At 41.8% G+C, this 23,062-nt stretch overlaps 1 protein-coding gene across 1 annotated transcript; it reads right to left on the reverse strand.

The window, feature by feature from the left end:
• Nucleotides 1-731: 731 nt before the first annotated feature.
• LOC121149813 (zinc finger protein 33B-like) lies at nucleotides 732-22,714 on the reverse strand. The gene is made up of 4 exons (XM_040970402.1): nucleotides 22,603-22,714; nucleotides 11,463-11,607; nucleotides 11,162-11,257; nucleotides 732-3,919 (listed from the first exon to the last, which is right to left on the reverse strand). The coding sequence occupies exons 1-4, from the start codon at nucleotides 22,609-22,611 to the stop codon at nucleotides 1,848-1,850; spliced, it is 2,322 nt and encodes a 773-aa protein (XP_040826336.1). The 5' UTR covers nucleotides 22,612-22,714; the 3' UTR covers nucleotides 732-1,847.
• Between the last annotated feature and the right edge of the window lie 348 nt (nucleotides 22,715-23,062).

The following is a 23,062-nucleotide window of genomic DNA, read 5'->3' on the forward strand; positions in this document are numbered from 1 at the left end:
GGAATTTTGTTTGTTTTCTATGAGTTATACAATTTCTTCAATATATTTAAGATTTATAAATGGTGCTACTATCATCCTTAAAGGAACTTATTTTGGCTAAGCTACCAAATTTATGGACACAATTGTTTATAATATTTCACATTCCCTTAAATGTCCATGAGATCAACAGCAACAGATTTTCCTTACTTGTATGAACAATTGTTTTTTATTTGCCCAAGTAGAATTTAGCAATTTTGTTAACTTTCCAAATAATCAGCTTTGGGTTTTATTGATTTTGTTTGTTTCAGTAATTTTTCTTGTAACTTATTTTTCTGTTGACTTTGAAAATGGCCTGTTCTATCGCTTCTCGGCCTTTTGGCTAAGATCCAGTGAATATGGCTGTGCTTATTTTTGCAGTATCCAAAAACAAAACATTCCACAATCATTCCACCATCTAAAAATACTGGATCATATAATCTTATCAATATAATCCGATCGTGTATAAGGTCTATAGTCTTTAACCTGTCAACAGAAGTCCCATCCCAGCATGATTCTGGTTCTGTCCACACCTTCCCCTTCTTTCAACATCACAAAAACAACCAGAAAGCAGAGCAGCATCTGCTGTGCATTTGTGGACCTTTTCCCTGAATCTTGTCCCAGAGGGCAGCTGCTTACAAAGAGTACCCATCATGACCGGGCATGGACCTCATCTGAGGAGGAAAAAAAGACCACCAAGGATTAGGAATTTCTCCTCCTAATGCACAGAATATTTTATGGATAAATCAGATCCCATTAACCTTGGTTATTCCACCAGATTCAGGATAACAGAGAGAGTGTCATGATTAACACAAGGGGACTTCTCAAAGTTGAATCTTGATTCCAGAGCCAGCATTGTGGAGCAGCAGGTAACGCTGCAAGCTGCAATGCTGCCATCCCATATCACACCTATTTAAGTGTTAGTTGCTCCACTTTCAATCCAGCTCTCTGCTAATGTGTCCAAGAAACCAGTGGCAGAAGGTCCAAGTACTTGGGTGCCAAGTACCTAGGCAAGAGATTCTGAAGAAACTCCAGGGTCCGAGCTTTGGTCTGATCCAGCTCTAGCTGTTCTGGCCATTTGGGGAGTGAACCAGAGTATGGAATAACTTTGCCTCTTTCTCTCTATGTGTAAATCTTAAAGTAAGTAATTTTTTAAATAAATAAATCATCATTGCTGCATAACACAGATGTGCTATAGATTAAAGGCTTCCTTTTTCTGTAACCTTAATTGTGCTAATGGATACTAAAATTAGGAAGTGGCAACATCTAGTAATTGTAGTGAATAGTTAAAACAGTAAATTTTGAATTAAACTCTTATCTAGTTATCATCAATTTCTTAATATATGACGGTCATGTAAGAGTTTATCATCACAAATAACTTGATGACAGGCACATGAGGTCTCCACAGCCTTACTGCACCTTCTCGTGATTAAATAGTTTTAAGTTTCTAAAGCTTCATGGTTCCAAATGTACATGTATAATCTCCAATGATTTCAAAACAATCATATCATAAAACTTGTAATATTTTAGTACTTCTAAGAAAAATCTTCAATTTGTATCTCTTACAATTTCCCCTTTGTCCCCATATTACTACTGAAACTAATTTGCAGCTTTTGCTGAAACCCTTCACAAATGCCAGTAATCTCTAAGAGCCAATGCCAGTACTGGGATGTCACTTAACAACTGCAAATGAGTTAATCTCCTATCAATGTTGTTGAATAATGCCAGCCTTTAGATAAAAGTTTGTGAACATTCAAGATCATAATAGAACTTCTGTTAGTAGGTGAATACTATGTCATGAAGTGGAGGTTACACCATTTCTAACATCAATCTCACTCACAGGATTTTTCTCCTGCGTGTGTTCTCTGATGTACAATGAGATTTGATTTCTGAGAGAAAGTTTTTCTACATATGTCACACTCATAGGGCTTCTCCCCTGTATGTGATCTCCGATGTTTAGCAAGGTCTGACTTACGGTAAAAGACCTTCCCACATTCGTTACACTGACAAGATTTCTCTCCTGTGTGAGCCCTGTGATGCACTGTGAGGGATGATTTGTGACTAAATGATTTCCCACACACACCGCATTCATAGGGTTTCTCCCCTGTGTGTTTTCTCTGATGTAAAATAAGCCCTGACTTGACACAGAAAGATTTTCCACAGTCATTACATTTATAGGGTTTCTCTTGTGTGTGCGTTCTCTGATGTACAATTAGAGCTGACTTATGGCAAAAAGCTTTTCCACATTCATTACATTCATAAGGCTTTTCCCCGATGTGAATTCTCTGATGCTGAGTGAGCTGTGACTTCTGGCAAAAGGTTTTCCCACATTCACTGCATTCGTAGGGTTTCTCCCCTGTATGGGTTCTATTATGTTTAGTTAGGTATGATTTATTGTAAAAGATTTTTCCACATTCATGACATTCATAAGGTTTCTCTCCTGTATGTGTCCTATAATGTTGAGAGAGGGTTGACTTATGACTGAAGAATTTCCCACATTCAGGACATGCAAAGGGTTTCTCACCTGTGTGAATTCTCTGATGTACTGTCAAGTCTGACTTCAGGCAGAAGGTTTTCCCACATTCAAAACATTCATAAGGTTTCAATCCCGTATGAATTATTTGATGGCGAGTGAGTACTGACTTGTGGTAGAATGTTTTCCCACAAGCATCACATCCATAAGGTTTATCCCCTATGTGAGTTCTCTGATGCTGTGTAAGATGTGACTTTTGACAAAAGGATTTCCCACACTCTGGACATTCAAAAGGTTTCTCACCTGTGTGAGTTCTCTGATGTACCATAAGGTGTGAATTCATACAGAAGGATTTCCCACAATCATAGCATTCATAGGGCTTGAGTCCTGTGTGTGTTCTCTGATGTTTGGTAAGGTCCGACTTCTGATAAAACGTCTTCCCACATACATTACACTCATAGGGTTTCTCCCCAGTATGTGTTCTTTGGTGTAATGTGAGGGCTGACCTGTGGCCAAAGGCTTTCCCACATTCGTTGCACTTGAAAGGTTTCTCCCCTGTGTGTGATCTCACATGTTTAGTGAGGTTTGACTTCTCCCAGAAAGCTCTTCCACATTCAGTACACTGAAAAGGTTTCTCTCCTGTGTGCATTCTCTGATGTCGAGTAAGGTGGGACTTCTCCCAGAAAGCTTTCCCGCATTCGTTACACTCAAAGTGTTTCTCTCCTTTACGAAGTCTTCGAAGTTGTGAGAAAGACAACTTCTTCCTGAAAGTATTCCCACTTTCATTATATTCATAGTGTCTCATTTGTGTCCCTTGTTTCAATGGGTTAGACTTTGAACCTAAGGATTTCTGACAGTTTCTTAGTTCACAGTGATTTTCCTTTAAAGGGAGTACTTGATGCAGCAACACGCATGAATTATCACACGAAGTTTCCTGACATTGTTGTAATTCACAATCATTTTCTTCTGTAATCTCCCTCCTGTGTGTATTGGCTATTTCCTCTTCAAGGCAAGTTTCCTGAGGTATCCTGTGTTGAAAAGTTTGAATCTTCTCATGTTGAGCTGGGTCTTCATGATGGTTGTTAGTTTCCCCACTTTTGAAAGGCTCACTTTTCTGTTTAGCTTGGGTTTTTTCTTGCTCAATTTTGAGTAGACATTTTCCACGGGCATTAAGTTCCTCGGGCTTTTTTCCTAAATAGTTTTTCTTACTGATAACCAGTTCTGAACTGTTACTAAAATTCATTCCGCCTGAGTTATGTTCACAAAGTATTCTTTCAGAAGGAACATTATTCACACCCAAGTTCAATGGTTTTTCTGTTACACTACTTTGTTCCTTAGTCAATGTTTTGTTGCTGAGTATTGCACCTTCCCAAATATGTTTCAACTGGCTTTCCTGGCTTCCTCCATTTAGTTGATCAGCCTTCCAAATTTCTAGAAATAAGAAAAGTTAATTGCACCACAAATACTAATTCATTTCTTAGGAGAATGAGAATTTAAATACATGTACTACCTGGAGATACTGGCTTTTCATCAAATTTTCAGGAATGAAAATAATTCCAAATTTTATATACACACACACACATAGATACACATATACTTAATACAGAATTTCATGGGTTTGAGATGAAAACACAAAAACTAGAAATAAAGACCTGGTACAGATGAAACAGGGAGAGGAATGTGGATGTTAAAAGATACATATTTGATTCCCAATTTATAAATGTTATGAGTAATAGTAAATACTAAAATCTAAATTACTCTATGTATCCTCCAAAGTAAGACTATAAGAATCAATATGATGAGAGCAAATAAAATCACTTTCTAAAAATCTGCAGTCTTATTATGACTAGCAGACAGATTCCCACTTGCTTGAAATTTCCAACTAAGTACAGAAATACTCATGTATAGAAGATAGAGTGCCCATATCTTTGAAGAAAGCAAGTTGGAGACTGTAAGAATCATAAGAAAAACAGGAAATACACCTTAAACTGATGCAACACAAGCAAGTCTACTCCTATAAAGACAAAGCTGCATTGACTGGGAAAGTACTAAGATGTGTGAGTCCAGAAAGAGCAAACGGCAGTGCCTTGGGAATATGGGACATGGCAAAAGCTGATCAACATCACTGACAAAATTTTGAAAATAAGTGATCTTAGAAAATAGTACTTAAGTTACAAGAAAACCATTATAGACAAAATTGTATCCATATCCAACTCATATGTTGTAACTCTAACATCCAATGTGACTGTATCCAATTGGATATGGTCTTTAGGGGAGTAATCAGGGTCAGAGAATAGAATGCTGAGAAGACTAACAGCATTAGGAGATAAAGATTCTAGAGTGTATGGTTGACTTCTCTCTCTTTATCTGACACAACAAGAACGTATCTTCTTTAAGACAGAGAGGCCCCACCAGAAAGCAACAGTGCTAGCATGTTAATCTTAGAGTCTAAACTTACAGATTTGTAAGAAAATAAATGTATGTTGCTAAGGCAACCCAGTCCTAATATTATATTTTTATCCCAAGTTTAATTTAAAAAAAAAAACAGCTGAAAGAGAAACCAGACTTGACTAAAATTTTAATAAACATCATTGAATTAGGACATGAAAAAAGAAGGCAATATAAATAAGAAAATTAAGAATTGTGCAAGAGTTCTTATAATTCCAATTAAATAAAATTAGCATATTTAACACAAACACAAGATGAAAAAATTCCTAAATATGAATAAATAAAATCAACTCTAATATTAAAAATTATAAGGAAACTCTCCACAAATAAAGTAGGACCTGATCCAAGTATTCAAAGTGGCCACCATAAACCTGGAAAAACTTGCCAGATTTGCCTACAGCAACTAAATAAAACTACTAGGTCTTAAAATTGAATAAAAAACCCCATAGACAAAAGTACTGGGTCTCCAAAACATTACTGCAGTTTCTTCTTGAATCTTGAAATCAGGCAGTATTATGCATACAACATTACTTTAGTTCCTCTACATTTCCAAGGAAAATTTATCATTAGCTGCTCTCTAACAATAAAAAAAAAAGGTTGAAATAATTCTGAATTTCTATGTTATTTTAAGGACAAAAACATGTTAACAATATTATGCATTGGTACCTAAATAGAAATTTTCATTTAATTAGGTCTTCAATTTTTCTCTGCAATTATTTACATTTTTTAGTGGGTCTTTTCACATCTTTTTCCCAGCACACATGCAAAAATGTGTTTATTTTTACTATAACGTAGACTTTTTTGTATAAAAAGAACAAGTTTCATGGTTCATGCTTACAGGTTTAAGAACATAACACTTCCATCCTAGCTCCCTTCCTGCCCATCCCCTTCCCTCCACTTTTTTTTTTCTTTTTTGGAATTTTACAATGATGTATTTTGTTTATTTCATAATCACAAGCTTAATCAATCCTCCACTAAACAAATAATTCAATCAAATAAGTCTTAAAAAACACTGTACCTCAAAAATATTGGCAAGGGCTATAAATAATAATCTAACCTCAAAATGTCAATTTCACTCATATTTTTTGTACTATATATATTAGAATTACAAAGAGAATTCCAAAATCCTGTAGCTGGACTTGAGTAGTCACTGGAAATTTCTCAACAGGAACAGGTAACCCTTCAGGCAAATTCTATCAGTTACTTAAGAAAAATTAACACCTACTCATTTCAAATTCTTCCAAAAATTACAAGAGGGAAGAATTCTCAATAAATTCTAGAAAGTCAACATTATTATCCTGACACAGCAGATAAAGGTGGTCATAATTAAAAAGAATCTACAGATCAATATCCCCTAATCAAAACTACATATGCAAATGACCATACAAGTAATAACCAAACCCATCCAACAGGATTATAGGCCACGAAAAAGTAGGATTTATCCCAATAATGTTAGTGTATATAACACACAGTACAACAGAATACAACCACAACACACTACAACAGAACAAAGAGAAAACAACAAAACTCAAGGGATTTGACAAAACCCAATCCCATATAAAAAAAAACATACTAAAGAAAAGAGGGAACAAGAGAAAAATTCCTCAACAGAACAGGCACCTAAGAATTGCCACAGTAACCATCATACTCAATGGGAATGAAGGCTTTTCTCCTAACAGTAGAAAGACAAAGATGTTCACTTTCACCACATGCTAAAAAATACTAAATAAAGCATCTACTGGAAAGGAAGAAATAAAACAATGTCTTTTCACGGCTGACATGTTCCTAAACATTTGCTTAGAATATAGTAGTCAATCATTTTTCTTCAAAAGTACATTAGACATTTACTTTGCTTTTTAATATAAATTGTGGAATAAAGCTTATTTAAATCTAAAACACCTTGCTGGCTTTTAGACAGGAATGCCATTACACCGATCCATTTGGAAAGAAGTGTCATGTTTACTACAGAGTCGTTGAGTCTATGGAGAGGTCATTTGTCTTCCTTCACTTAAGCATCCTTTATTTCATCAGCATTTTGCAACTGTCAGGAGCCTTACACATTTCTGTTCATTTTTACTCCAGCAATTATGCACCTCCTAACAGCAACCATACATTACGAGGATGCATCCCTAGGTGATTCCACATGCATGACCACAGTATCCTTATGCAATCAAGAGGCACAGTAATAACTGCGAAGTATATGCTCTATCTGCCGGGGTAATACAGCATGCTGTTTGTCAGGGTTTTTTTGGTTTTTTGTTTTTGTAAATATAAGGAGCGTAGTCTAAACGAAAAATAGAAAGTATAGCATAGCAAACACACAAACTAGCAAACGGTTGTTTATCACCAGTATCGAATGTTATGCTATGCTTTTGTGCAACTAGTAACACAGGCCTGTTTCCTGCAGCGTCACCGCAAGCATGTGCTGTGCCAGGACTTGAACTGGCTACGCTGTCACTAGGCCACAGGAATTTTGCAGCTGTGATGATGTTTCATTAAATTTTCTTCTCATATAAACGGAAAAGATACAAACAGAAAAATATTTTCCATGGTTTAGTACCCCAATATATGCACAGTCTGTTTCTTCTCTGTGCATCTATGTCTTCTATTTCCTTTTATTACCTTATTGTGCTAGATAAGTTATAGCACTATTCAGAAAAGCAAGGTACTGTATATAATGGTGGGAGTGAACATCCATCGCAATGTCCCCAGCTTTAGAGAAAGCCGAAGATGCCTTTTACCACTGAAGATGATAACTGCTGTGGGCTTCATAAACTGGGGATGGTCGCTCTATTACTGGTTTGTAGAGTATTCTACGTGGATATTGTGAAATGTTTTTTTCTAGTCAAACTGCCATTATGTAATTTTTCTTCAATAATTTCCTATGGATTACATTAACTGCATTTTGGATGTTGAGTCAACCCTCTTTATCTCACATGGACACCATTTGTTCACAGTAGGGACACGTTTTTATAACTGGATACTTCCTATTTGCTCCTAAGCTTATGGGAGATACATGTCTTCGTGATACAAAACGCATCACGAAGTGTCCCTTATCCTTTGTGAAAACATTGTATAAATAATTAATTCTTTTTTAAAATGCATATTTGAAAGGAGAGCGGGATAGAGGGAGAGGAAGGAAGTGAGACGGATGAAGAAGAGTCTCTCCCATCCACTGGTTCATTTCCTAAATGCCTACGACACTGGCAGCCGGGAGCCAGCAACTCAATCCAAATCTTGCACATGGGTGACATGGACTTAACGACTTGAGCCATCATCTGTCGCCTCCCAGGGTATGCATCAGGAGGAAGCTCCAACTGGAAACAGAGCCAGCATTCTGATGTGGGCTGCTGGTGTTCCAAGAAGTGAATTATTCAAGACACCAAATGCCTGTCCCCAAAAAAATCATTAATTCTTTAAACATTTGATGGAACTCTAGTGATGATTATAATTCTTCTTTGCTGGGGGGCTATTTTTATTTTGGAGATTTTTTAAGAAGTACAGCTTCGCGAATTCAAATCACCCATGTGATTGCCTATGACAATCTAATCCATGGACCTTTCAGCTTATCTACATGACCACCACTGAGTTTTGGCAATTTGTGGTCCATTCCTTTATGCTGTCAAATTACTGACATAAAGTTGTTACCATTTTCTTATGTGGATGCATGGAAAGCTTTTTCTACCAAGGACCATTTAGATATTTATCACATAATTCATGGTCCATACAAAACTATCAACATAAAAAATTAGCTTGTTATAGGTTTACTGAATTTCAACTGCTGTCTGTGGTTAACTTGACAGGGCAGACTTAATGATTTTATGGGCCAGATATTCCTCATTCCTGTACAAATGTGGGAATAACAATCCCAGACTCTTTCCTGATATCTATCTATTTTTGTCAATATTACTGGTGGTATACCCAATTATTGACTTTTTCAAAAATTTGCCACTTTTTGGGCCCAGTGCAATAGCGTAATGGTTAAGGTCCTCTCCTTAAACACACCGGGATCCCCTATGGGTGCCGGTTCTAATCCCGGCAGCTCCATTTCCCATTCAGCTCCCTGCCTGTGACCTGAGAAAGCAGTCGAGGACGGCCCAAAGCCTTGGGACCCTGCACCCATGTGGGAAACCTGGAAGAAGCTCCTGGCTCCTGGCTTCGGATTGGCTCAGCTCCAGCCATTGCAGCCACTTGGGGAGTGAATCATTGGATGGAAGATCTTCCTCTCTGTCTCTCCTCCTCTCTGTACATCCACCTTTCCAATAAAAAATATATAAATCTTTAAGAAAACTTACCACATTTCAACAGTCCTCTCTATTGCCTTCCAATCTCCAATTACACAAATGTCTACTCCTACCTTTTTCATTATATAAGGTATATTTTGCTCTTTTATCGTTTCTTAAAGTAGAAAATTAAGCACAAGTTTGAGACCTTTCATATTTTCTACTTAGAATTATTAATTTTCCTATCAGCACTACTTTACCTGTGTCTCACATACACTGATAGCCAATGTTCTCATTTTCATTCAGTGAATTTTTAAAGCTTCTTTTGATGTATGCATTTAGAAAGTAAACCACTCAATTTCAAAGTAATCAGATATTTTTCTATGTTCTAGTACTGAGTCAAAATTTGATTTCATTCTCTCAGAGAATAACTGTTGTTACTTTGATCCTCTTAAATCGGATGAGATTGTTTATGACCTAGAAAATGGTCTACCTTTTTGAACGTACCATGAGCGATTGCGAGAAAGACTATTCCATTGTTGTCTCAATTCTATTACCAATGGGTGATGCTGTCCAATTCCTCAATATCCGCCCTTAATTTAATGTCCAGTAATTCTATGTTATGAAAAGCACTGATGCAAACAAGGATTTGTTTCTCCTTTGAATTGAGTAAGTTTTGTTTGTGTATTTTTTTTAAAGATTTATTTTTATGATTTTTTTATTGGAAAGGCGGATATACAGAGAGGAGAGACAGAGAGGAAGATCTTCCATCTGATGATTCACTCCCTAAGTGAGCGCAACGGCCGATGCTATGCCGATCCGAAGCCAGGAGCCTCTTCCGGGTCTCCCACGCGGGTGCAGGGTCCTCGACTGCTTTCCCGGGCCACAGGCAGGGAGCTGCAAGGGAAGAGGGGCTGCCGGGATTAGAACCGGCGCCCATATGGGATCCCGGGCGTGCAAGGCGAGGACTTAACCACTTGCGCCACCGCGCCGGGCCCTTGTTTGTTTATTTTGAGGTTGTATGGTTCAGTAGGGACTCACTTAGAATCATTCCATTTTTGACAGATTAATCCTATCACCAATGGATAATATTCCTCTTTTTGTTGACTATGTTTCTTAAGTTTATTTGATGTTAACAAGGTTATTTTTAACTTGTTTTTATTTGTATACCAATATAACTATGATAGTTACAGCAGAGCTTTCTATGAATAACTTACTTTGTTTTATACAATCTGAAATTTGTTTTTTAAGGATTTATTTTATTTGAGTTACTAAGACAAATGAACACAGAGAGAAAGCAGGGATAGAGAGAGAGGGAAGGAGAGAGAGAAGGAGGGAGAGAGATAGAGATCTTCCATCCCCTGGTTTATCCCTAGGACTAGGGCAAGACTAAGCCAGGAGACAAGAGTTTCTTCTGGGGGCCCGGAGGCGTGGCCTAGTGGCTAAAGTCCTCGCCTTGCACACGCTGGGATCCCATATGGCCGCTGGTTCTAATCCCAGCAGCTCCACTTCCCATCCAGCTCCCTGCCTGTGGCCTGGGAAAGCAGTCAAGGACAGCCCAAAGCCTTGGGACCCTGCACCTGTGTGGGAGACCTGGAAGAAGTTCCTGGATCCTGGCTTTGGATCGGCATTAGCATAAGCCGAAGAGGAATATCTTCCTCTCCGTACATCTGACTTTCCAATAAATAAATAAATCTTTAACAAAAAAAAGAGTTTCTTCTTGGTCTCCCAGGTGGGTGCTACAGGGAGCTAGATCAGAAGGGGAGCAGTCAGGATTTAAAATTCAAAAACCAGTGCCCATATGGGATGCCAGCATTCTGGGTAGAAGCCTTACCCACTACACCACAACACTAATCCCTGAAATTTATATTTCTTTGTTTTTATTTCTTTCTGTGAAAAAGCAAAGCATCAGGGAGGGAACAAATAAGCAGGACATTCTCACCCGCTGATTCACTCCATGAGTGGCCCCAATTGTTCATCTGTGCAGTGCACATGAACTCACCTGGGAGCGTCTGGTCGGAGAATTCTTCCTCCAGTGTCCACGGCTCTTCTCCCTGCTCCAACCTGAGGATCACTTCTGGTTTGTAAACACAAAACCCTGTGAACCAGAAATAATGAAGGACTTGGACCAGGCAGCCTATACGTCACAGTTTCTGACAAACAGTGACCTCGGGGAACTCACTGGAGACGCGGACCCAGATATCTTCTGGCTGTACCTGTAACTGATCAACAGACACAGACTCCCGGAGTCCAGTGCTAGATATCACTGAAGCGGTCCTCAAACACTCTGGACTTACACTTACCCACTGAGACAAGGTGGCTGTAGTTCTCCAGCATCACATCTCTATACAGAGACCGCTGACTGGAATCCAGGTGCTGCCACTCCTCCGGGGTAAATCCTACCATCACATCCTTAAATGATACTGCTCCCTTGCATGTGTGTTCCATCTGAAATATGCAAAACTGGAAGACAGGGAAAAGCGTATGGAATTAATTCTTAACAACGATCGTTGTTTACAGAATGTTTCACTTGCTTTATATTATGGGGAGGAAAGAGAAATCCTAATAGGAATGTTCAAAAGGAATTAGTAAGTCCCCAGGATATACCTTAGACAATTATAGTTGTAAGAAATGCTTGGGGAACAGCCTCCCCCAGGGGTTGGTTCCCAGGCAGCAGGGCTCAGGTTGGAGGCTTGGGTAGCCATGTACTTAGAGCCTGTTGGGTCAGTTGGGCCCGAGACTGCAGACTTGGGCGATGCCCCTGGGACAATCAGCCAGCTAGGTGTGCAGAGCCAGGGGACCAGTCTCCCCTGGGAAGCTGGTTAGGTACAGGAAGCCAGAGGGGGCCGGCCTCCCCAAGGGGCTGGCTCCCGGGCAGCAGGGTCCAGGTGGGAGGCTTGAGCAGCCATTTGCTCAGAGCCACATGTGTCAGTTCATCCTGGGGGTGGGGTCCCGGCCAGCAGAGCTTGTGTTGGGTGGCCCAGGCACAACTGGCCACCCAGAGGTGTGATTTTGAGGAGAGAATGCAAAGACCTTCAGAGGTCAGACAGAAGCGCCAGCCTTTGTGGGAGATCGGGGCTGGGGTAGTTAGGATTGACCAATGCCAAATACCACCCACTGGTGCACACTAAAGCCTGGGCTGGGAGCCTCCAGGCAGGAGGCTAGATCACAGTACCTGCCAGTGAGTCAGAACAGGGATGGAAAATGTTAGACTGGGCCATGGCACTAACCAGCATGTGAGAGAACTGGACCTGAGGAATATGTGGACCCACCCCTTGATCTACAATTTCAGTTGGTTTGCTTGGCAGCTGGGGGTGGTACCAGGCTAAGGTAGGCATGACCATGGAGCCCTCCAACACTCATGGGTACTGGTGTTGGGTATAGACTGCATTGGTACAAGCTGCAACATCCGCAAGCACACCCAAGAACAAAGTGTGGAGTAGGCCGGGCCACACATTCACTGCTCATACACAGGCCGGAATGGAGGGGGTAGTCTCTGATCAGTAAGGACCTAAAACCCACTGGCACATGCACTATTTGAGGCTGGGGATGGGCCTGGTGGGGAAACTTGAGAAATGTCCATGGTAGGCCACAGCTCCCACTGGTGAGCATGTGATTCACACCTGAATGTTGGTCAGACCAAGCAGGGTAGCTCCACCTGTTGACAAGTGTGTGGGTTGGTTTTGGAAGAGGGTGGACCAAGCAGGGTTCAGCTGGTAAATAAGCTCATTGGAAATGCAGGAGCCAGACTGGAGTGCAGATCATGCTGGGCTAGGCTATCACACCTATAGGTTTGCATGAGTCAGGGATAGGAGCTAAAGCACTTGGGGGAAAGAGTATATAAGGAGTAATAAAGGGAGGCTTCAGGGAGACTTCCACCATCACTGGTCACCTCTTGGTGCCTCATTCCCAGGCCCTCGCCGTGTCCACGTTACTGGTTCTGCTAGCTGGAGCAAGGGTAGGCCAGGGAAGGCCAGGCTACAGCACCAGAAGGCAAAGGTCAACACAGCAGATGGGTTATGCCAATCTGGGTCAGAGCAACCACTGGCATGAGCAAAATCTGTGGCTGGGAGCAGGCCTGCTTGGCAAACTAAGGAAATGCCCCAGCTGGGTTATGGTTCCCACTGGTAAGCATGGGAGCCAGAATGGAGGGGGCGCGGATGGTCTGGGCTGGGCTGGACATGGCTGCATTGTCCCTTGGCATGGGTATGGACTGGGTCTGAGGTTTGCCAGACTGGGCTAGACTCCAGCAACCAATGGTGCTCAGGAGAGCCAGAGTACAGAACAGGCTGGGCTAGGTTTCAGCTCCCACTGGCCACATGAGAGCTGCATCAGGGTATAGACAAGGTGTCACTGCGCTCAAACATCCAACAGTAAGAACCGTATTGGGTGTTGGCCAGATGAGCAAGACTACTGTTCCTGCCAGAACCAAGGACCACATCCAGGCCAAGGACCCATCCATGTGCGTGAGATCTGCCACTGGAAGGAGCCCCAACAAGGAGCTTGGGGAACTCCTTTATCACAGCGCAGTCCCTGTAGGTGAGCACAAGAACCAAAGCAAGGAGCAGCCCAGCCCAAACCAGGTTACACTACCTGCCGGCATACGTGTGCTCAGGTCTGGGATAAGGCCAGGCTGTGCCAGTTTATAACACGCACTGGCAGATCAGACACCCAGAATGGGGTGCAGAACATGCTTGTTCTGGTCACATCACCAATCAGTTCACATTAGGCCTGGGACTGGGGGATGAGTGCGCTAGATTGGACAGCAGCACCCACCAATGCAAGCTGGAATGGGGGGCAGACCAAGCTGGGTCTGGCTACAGCACCTGCTGGCAAATGCTGAGGTGACACGGGCCATGCCAGATTGGGCCGCAGCACCCAGTAGCACACACGAGATGGAAGAAGGTGTGCAAAGCCAATAGGAGAGTAATGGGGACTCCATTGCTGGGCCACTGCTGGTGAACGTGAGACCTGAGACTGGGGGCAGTGATACAACATCTCTTGGCCTATATGCAAACGAAGTAATGGGGAAGAGCCAGGCTGGGCTAACCAATTATATCCACTGGTACAGGCATGAGCTGGAGTAAGGACAGGTGGGTTGGGCTTTGCTGCAGCATCTGCTGGCAAGTGCTGGAACCAAGGGCAAGTCCTGTGGAGTTAGACTACAGAACCACCTATAGTGTGCAAGAGCCAGGTAAGGAATGGGTCCTTTGGGAAGGCTGTGAGCACTTCTCTGACAGGTTGCAGCTCCCACTAGTGAGCATGAGAACCAGGACTGAGGGCAGGCCTGTCTGGCTCCCACAGGCATGAGTGCAGGCTAGAGGGTAGAGTTGGTTGGGTTGAATTAGGCTTCAATGTCCAATAATATAAACAAGAGCTGAAAGAGGTATGAGACAGACTAGACCAGTCTACTGCACATGGCAGAAGGTGCAGGAACCAGAGCTGGGGTCGGTCCAGTGGGGCATATAAGCGGCCACTCTGAATGTCAGCTCCCCCTTGGTGTATGTAAGGGCCAAGTGTGTGCTGGGCAGTGTTGGGCTGAGCTGCAGCACCCGCTGGCTTGCAGAGGAAGGAGGGCAGAACAAACTGATCAACTACCCCGGTGAAACTTAACAGCAAACTTCTGGGTGAATGGAAACTCTGAAGTAGACTGTGGCAGCCAAATTGACCTTGGAAAGATTCCTCCATGCTTGGAGCAGTGATGCCAACAGGATCTCAGAACTACTGAAACTGCTAGAGGTGAACCCTCAGAACATGCTCAAGAGGAGACCTGGGATGACACTGGGTACTGAGTCGGTTGGGAGCCGAGTCTGGTCTCTCCCATTGTGTCCACCCCCCCCGAAAATGTGTAAACAAGGGTCTTGCCCACTTTCCCCTGATCCTTGACCCTTCCCACCCTGAAAAACTACATAATCAAAAATCAAAAGGAAAAAAAAAAAAGAAGAAATGCTAAGATTAATAAATATCTTCTTACATTTAAGGACCGTGCAATCTGAACATATGTTGCAAATGCTAAAATGAAAATACACGAAGATGAATGAGTGTTTTATCTAAGGGATAAAATTGCTACTATGTGGTGTTTCACTACAGAAATACAGACACTGACTACAGAATGCTAAGGCACAGGCCATGGCACAAGTAAAGAGAACCACTAACACACTGAAGAAATCTACAGAAAGACACATTTCAGAGGACATAAGGATATTACCTGGAAAAAAAATGGACTGATCAGGGGAAATGATGGTCAAGTAATATTTTCAAACAAGAAATTTTTTTAAGAAAACCATAGACTTCATTTCTGCACATAAAGTTGGTTATCAGCCATTGAGTCCATCTCCATAGCATCAGGAAAAGCAGTCCATTTTACATGAACTGAAGGAAAAAGTCCTTTAAAGATCTTTCATTTTTAAGGGGAGGACGCAATGGCTCAACTGGCTAATCCTCCATCTTCAGCACCAGTTTGTTTCCTGGTTGATCCACTTGCCACCCAGCTCCCTGCTTGTGGCCTAGGAAAGCAGTCGAGGACAGCCCACAACTTTGGGACGCTGCATCCATGTGGGAGACCTGATTCCTGGCTTTGGATCAGCTTAGCTCTGGTCATTGTACACATTTGGAGAGTGAACTAGTATATGGAAGAGTCTCTATCAATCTGCCTTTCCAGAGAGAGAGAGAGAGAGAGAGAGAGAAAAGGACCTTGTCTGAAAAAAGGAATGGAGCCAAGTGCACTGCCATGGTGGAGAAGGCCTCTTTGGTGAACTTCCTGGGTATTTTTCTGTCAAAGCTTTGGCTTTCTCCACACACACTCCTAAGAAGCAGATGGTATCATTCTTTGGGCCACAACTAAATGCCTCAGTTACAGTGACTTTCTTCCTGACAAGTCTGCTTTGGCTTTGATTGGGCCACTTCAACTCTCGGTGGCCAAAGCTCTGACTGTGCCCTGCCTACAGATCACACCGGCAAAGCCATGCTTCAGAATTTTGGCCCCACCGGCTTCAAACGCCCGTAGACAGCTGGGCCCTGGTCTTCAGCCATCATGGCAGCTACTGAGTAGAATTGCTCAACTTCAGTTTTTCAGTCAGAATTGGCTAAGTTCAGTTAACTGATGTATCTATGGCGTAGGCGCCTGCTTCTGCTGCTAATCAATTCTCTTCGATTAAGGCACAAACAAGAATAATTTTTAGTGTGTATTGATGTAGATGATCTGCCACTGTGGTCTTCATCATCAACAACATCTCTTCCCTGTTTTCGGGGCTGAAAACAGAACCAACCCAGCAATTGCAACCATCAGCTGACTGGGACGATGGACTGTGCCGGGCCCTGTGCTTGCTAGCACATACAAGAATCTGGCCTGGGAGCACCTCAGACAAAATTTCTTTGGGGATCTCCCCCAATCGAACTGCTGACTCAGAACCCTAACACAGAGGACAGAACAAGTCAATCAACCACCTCAGCTATAGGTTGGCAGCTAAATACTGGGCAAACAGAGACTCTATGATGGACTATGTCAATCAGTGGATTCTTCAAGGACCTCATCGTGCTTGGAGTGGCGAGATTGGCAGCAATTCAGAACTGTTGAACTATCAAAACCACTTGAGCAAGAACCTCAGAGCATGCCCCACATGCGGGACCTGGGGTGGGTGGGAAACTGGGTGGGGCTTCTCCCTCAATATCCCCCTTTACCTCAGATACGTGAAGGAAACAATATGAAAATAAGTCTTACCCACCTTCCTATAGCCCTTGAACGTTTTTACCCTAATTAACTATGTAAAGATTGTCAAAAATATAATAAAAAATGAAAAAAAATTAAAAGAAGTTATCCCAATTGACTTCTTCTGGACTTTACCCCATAAACTACTTACAAAGCATTGATCAGTTTGCCATTTTTCCACCCAAGCTTTACCATGTTTGAAGCTTATTCTTGCTTCAATTTTAGCAGAGTTTATGACACTGCAAATTGGGCTGATTTCAAACTGCTGCCTTACCTTTCCAGGTGCCTGAAACTACTTCCTGTTCAAAACTATTATGATAAGTTTTGGATTAAAAATTTATTAAAATCTATACATAGTTCGTCCATAACATTCATTCTCCATGAGCTATCTGAAGCTCCTGTGCATTGTTCCTTGTCTCACCTGTACAACTGGGCAGACCTGGCACACAGGCATGCCAGCCTTCACTGGCCCTGTCTCTCTCAGACCTGGCACACAGGCATGCCAGCCTTCACAGGCCCTATCTCTCTCAGATCTGGTACGCAGGCATGCCTGCCTTCACTGGCCCATCTCAGACCTGGCACACAAGCATAGAGGCATGCCCTGACTTCACTGGCCCTGCCTCAGACCTGGCACAGAGGCATGCCCTGCCTTCACTGGACCTGTCTCAGACCTGGCACACAGTCATGCCCTGTCTCAGACCTGGCACACAGTCATGCCCTGCCTTCTCTGGCCCTGTCTCAGACCTGGCACACAGGCATGCCCTGCCCTCACTAGCCCTGCCCCAGACCTGCTCCATAATTAGACTTTCAACATTTCCCCTCTTGTGCTGACTTACCAAAGTTAAGGCGGTGAGTTAGGACCTGTCTATAGGTCTGAGTGAGTTTACCTCTTGGAATTCCTTAAGGGTCCTTACCTCCTGCCTCTCATCTTTAGTTTTTCAGCAATCCAAATTGCTTTTTTTTTCTAAAGACATTATTTTTATTTATTTCAAGGGCAGAATCACATAAAAACAGAGACAAAGAGACAGAGAGAGATCTAAATCTGCTGGCTCACAACCCCTAGATGGATGCAATGTCCAGTATCGGGCTGGACCAAAACCAGGAGCCAGGAGTTTATTCTAGCTCTCCCATGTGGGCAAAGGCCCAAGCAATTGGGCCATCTTCCACAGCTTTCCCAGTCCAAGAGCAGGCAGCTGGATGGAAAATGGAGCAGCTGGAGCTTGAACTGCTCTCCTAGGTGTTTTAGCAGGGAGATGAATCATCAACTGGTCCTGCCAGGACACATTTCAGCACCTTTATGGCATGCTGGCATGGCAGGTGGCAGCTCTACCGGCTAAGACATAGAGCTGGCCCCCAGTAGTTCAACTTCTAGCATTTTCCAGGTCAGCTCCAGTTCATGTCCCAACGATTCCACTTGGAATCCAGCTTCCTGCTAGTGGGCCTGGGAACTGTACAAGACTGCCCCCAAGTATTTGGGCCCCTGTGTTCACATGGGAGACATGCAGGAAGTCCTTGGCTCCTGACTTTATACCAGCCCAGCTGTGTCATATGCAACCTTTTAGGGAGTCAACTGGCAATAGGAAGATCTCTGTTTCTCCCTCTCTGTAACTCTACCTTTCAAATAAATAAATATTTTTTTAAAAGTGAAGCAGCTAAGACATCCCATATGGGATGCTGGCATCACAGGTGTCACCTTAACCTGCTACGCCACTGCTGCAGATCCTGCTGCAACGCTCTCCATTCAAGAGACATACTTGAATTTGAGCAGAGAGAAAATGACAACGATATCCACAAAATTATCCGATGAAAAATAAAAACATCCATCAGCAAACTTCAGTATTTAAAATAGACTGTAGGTATATCATGGAACATCCTATAACATTGAAAGAAATAAAACTACATGTGGAAAGTCAGCAACTTATTGGTAACTGGGAGGAAATGATAACTCATATACTTGCACAATCACCCAAAACAATAAACTGTATAATTGCACTATCTCTATTTCTTTTCCACATACGCATATAGATAAAATAAAAAGATACCTAAACAAAGGATACAAACTTGGAATTGAACCACGGGGCATAAGGAGGAATTCCAAGAAACACATCAGAAGAGGGGTACCAGAAGCCGACAAGGACACCTTCCAGGAGAGAACAGTCAGCAGCAGCATGGCCTAGTTACTCAAGAGGGCAGCCAGAGTCATGAGTACCTGTTACCCGGACAGATCCAAAAACCAAAAGCAAATGACCAAGACAACATGTTAGCAAGATGAAATATGACTCAGAAGTTGTGACATTTACCAGAAAAATTCACTGAATCATCTGAGCATAACCTATACATACTATACAGTTACAGAAATCATAGCTTCTACCTACTATGCACATATATAACCCTTCATAACCTATGCACACCATGCAAATACACAACCCTACATAACCTGTGCCCACCACGCACATAATTAACCCTTCATAACTTATGTACACTATCTGCATTTCTAATCCTGCATAACCTATTTACACTATGCACATATATATCCTATGTATGCTGTGCATACATATAAAAGCTAACATAAAGTCATTTGTGGAGTTTATTACAGGTATTCAGGCCATTCATTATGCTCGTATCAAACAACACCATCAGAAATTTTGAGTACTTCCGCCATATTTTAATCTCAACCTATCACAGAGGAAAACTGGAGATAACAGGCTACATGCACTTCAGAGCTGACATTGGAAAGTTAATCATACGCGTTACTATGTTCTAAACAAAAAGGGTATCTCCCAAAGTGCTGACTTCAGCAGCACATTTACAAAAAAATTACCTGCAAAAAAATGCTTGCCTCTACCAATATTTTAAAAATTCTTCCATGTCTTTGGTATTAACTGCGTCAGGACTGAAATTTAGAGCTTTGATCCATTTTGATTTTTGTGCAAGATGAGAGTTCGGGATTAGAATTTCATTCTTCTACATATGTATATCAAGTTTTGCAAGCAGCATTTAGAGACTGTCCTTTTTATAATACATGTTCTTAGCATCTTTGCAAAACTAGATAAATAGGATTGTATCAAATTAAGAAGCTTCTGCAAAGCAAAGAAACCCATCAACAGAGAGGAGAGACAACAGAATGTCAGAAAATATTGCAAGCTACTCGCCCAACAAAATAATATCCAGAATACATAAGGAACCTAAGAAACTCACCAACCGGGAGAGAAAAAAAAAAAGTCCCATAATGAAATGCATAAATCATCTGAACAATCATTTCTAAAAAAAGAAAAAAACCACAGCCATGGAGAATGTCAGCAAGCACAGCAACACGGAGGAGTCCGCAGAGGGAGCAAGAATCAGCAGGATGAAACGTTTATTGGAGACTTGATCTGTAAAGGAGCAAGAAAGACCTGGCAGAATATTTGTCTCAATTTGGATAAGTTGTAGACTATACAATTCAAACAGACCCAGTCACTGGAGGATCAGGAGGAACTGGAGGTACACTTTTCCAAGATGCTGCTAGTGTGGATAAGGCTTTAGAACGGAAAGAACACAACTGCATGGCAGACAGACAGATCTGAAAAGGACCAAAGCTTTAAAAGGGAAAGAATTCTCTAAGAAGGTTTTTGTGGGTGGACTAAACCCAGGCACCTTGGAAGACTTTGAAGAGACTGAAAATATTGAACTTCCCATGTGTACAAAACCCACCTTGCAGGAGGACATTGAAGATTGGTCTTCCATTGATCTAAGATGATCATTTTCTAGAAGACTTTTTAGTGTGCAAAGCACAAATGTGTCCAACTGCTTATAGCCACCAATTAGTTTTCTTTGTATCTGCTTTGTCCTTTGCCATGTTTTATGACCCAATGTGGATGTGTGCTTCTAGATTTTATTTGTATGATTTCTTGCTAAATCTCAAATAAATACTTCCTTATGTAATTGTCTAACAAAAAAAAAGTAACAAATGCTAGGGAGCACTTAGAGAAATTCTTACACACTGTTGGTAAGAATATAGTTTAGTAAAGCCACCTAGAGAACAGTGAGATTTCTTTAACAAAAAAAAATAGACAAAACTGCTAGCAATAACACCGTGCGGATACATCCGAAAGAACTGAAACTGCTACATCAAAAATAGATTTGCAAAAACTAGGTTTACCAAAGCACTGGTCAAGATATGTATTCCATCAATGATAAATGGATAAAGAAAATGTTGCACATAGATATACGTAATTCAGCCATAAAAAAAAGGAAACACTGCCATCTGTAGCATGGATGGACCTGAAGAACACTGTTAACTTGAGCAAACCAGACCCAAAAAATCAAATTCTGTATGTGCTCCCCTCACACGAGGAAGCTGGTCCGAACCTGGGACCCTAACCACTAGAGGTTGGAAGAGATAGTGGTTAAATAATGGATGCCAATCAGACAGGAGTTAAGTTCCCTGCATTACACAGCAGTGCGCAAACCTGCTATATACTCTCTGAGCACTCGAGATTTCAAAGGCTCCCATCCAAAAAAAAAAATAACGGGAAATGTTAATTACCCTGATTCAACACTGACAGAAGTGTATGTCACACCATAATGCACAAGTATGTACAGTTAAATTCAAAAATTAATGTTTGCCTTGATTTAACTTGTAATTTTTGTTTGGTTGTTGGTTATTTTTTGAACCTGTCATTGATACTGTCTCAACCCAGATGTTTCGAAGAATGGAACTTGCATTATTTTTAACATATTGTTTACCCAATACTATGTCAATTAATTCCATAAGGTTGTATATTGATACTGAGGTTTTGTTGGGGCTTTTAACTGACTGGATCTTTACTCTGTTAGCCCTATCTTCAGACCAGAGAAGGTCTCCCCAAGAGGCCACTGAACTTATCTGGACAATAAGACGCTGGAGTTTATGCTAGGTATGTGCTTGCAAGGAAGGAATCTCAACTGAACTTGAACTGTGGTTATGCAGCAAGGTGGAGGAATCCACCATGGGGGGAGGGGTATGGGAGGGGCGGGGGGAATCCACAGTGCCTATAAAACTGTATCACATAATACAATGTTAATAACAATAAAAAAATAAATTAAAATAAAAAATAAAAACAAAATAAAAAAATTAATGAAGCCAATCTATGAAACACATCAGAAAACTTTTTTAAAATTCTAATTTTTTAAAAAAAATTATTATTTGAAATGAGTCAGTTACAGAGAAGGGGGAGACACAGAGAGGGAGCGAGACACATCCTCCCCCTACTGGTCCACGCCCCTGATGGCCACAGGGGCTAACAGTGGACAAAAGAGCTTCACTGGATCTCCCGCCAAGCGCCAGGAGCCTTGGTTCGTCCTCCACTGCTTTTCCCAGGCACTCAGCAGGGAGCTGGATGGGAAGTGAAGCAGGCAGGACCAGCATCGATATGGATGCCGGCACTGCAATTTTACACAACACCAACCCCTAAAATATTAACATTTCTAAAAAACCCTGATTGGCTTTCATAAATACAACACCACACTCAAAAGGCGTGTATCTTCATTTCCAGAAGATTTGAAAATCGTACCATCCCATTCACTAAAAATAACATATCCTTTTAAAAAAGGCATCCCCGTCAGTCAACACGTCAACCTAACCCTGCTGTTGCTCACTTGCTTCAACTTCTTGGGATGTCTGATTTCTTATTAACTTCTCATTTTAACATACTGACTCTTACGTACTCACAAAACCCACTATAAAACACACTGGGGGGAATAAACACGCTTACCTTATCCATTTTGTGTTGTTCTTGAACACGGACAACTCTGAAGCTACAGTTTGGATTAGAAGAGAAATGGGGGTCACAAAAGTTTTTGGCTGTCCCTGAATACACACACACACACACACACACACCAGGCAGAAGTGCAGGGGGAGGGTGTGAGACCACACAGTAGGGCTAACATAATTACCCAGCTTTTGAGCTACAAAGAGCTTCTTTCAAGATCCGTTTAGCAATTCCAGCTGAGTCTCCCATGGGGGTGGCAGGAACTTAAGCATCTTGGCTGTCACTGACCACCTTCCAGGCACAGGAGCAGGGACCTGGATCCGAAGCAGGGCAGCTAGGATCTGACTCGGGAACTGCACGAACCGAACCGGGTCCCGGAGTTAATACAAACATTTGCTCCCTAAGGATTTCAATAGTGTCAATCTCCTTTGATACTCACGATGTAAAACGACGGTATTTCTAA

This window comes from Ochotona curzoniae, unplaced genomic scaffold (genome assembly GCF_017591425.1).
Source record: "Ochotona curzoniae isolate NIBS_2020 unplaced genomic scaffold, NIBS_Ocur_1.0 scaffold_4763, whole genome shotgun sequence".
NCBI lineage: Eukaryota > Metazoa > Chordata > Mammalia > Lagomorpha > Ochotonidae > Ochotona > Ochotona curzoniae.

What these genes read in the sequence shown, in the direction of transcription:
- LOC121149813 (XM_040970402.1), bottom strand. An exon ending in CAGCCACCTTGTCTCAGTGG is followed by an intron (nt 11,258 to 11,462) that starts GTAAGTGTAAGT and finishes TCTGGTTCACAG; the next exon opens with GGTTTTGTGTTTACAAACCA. An exon ending in CTCCGACCAGACGCTCCCAG is followed by an intron (nt 3,920 to 11,161) that starts GTGAGTTCATGT and finishes TCTTATTTCTAG; the next exon opens with AAATTTGGAAGGCTGATCAA.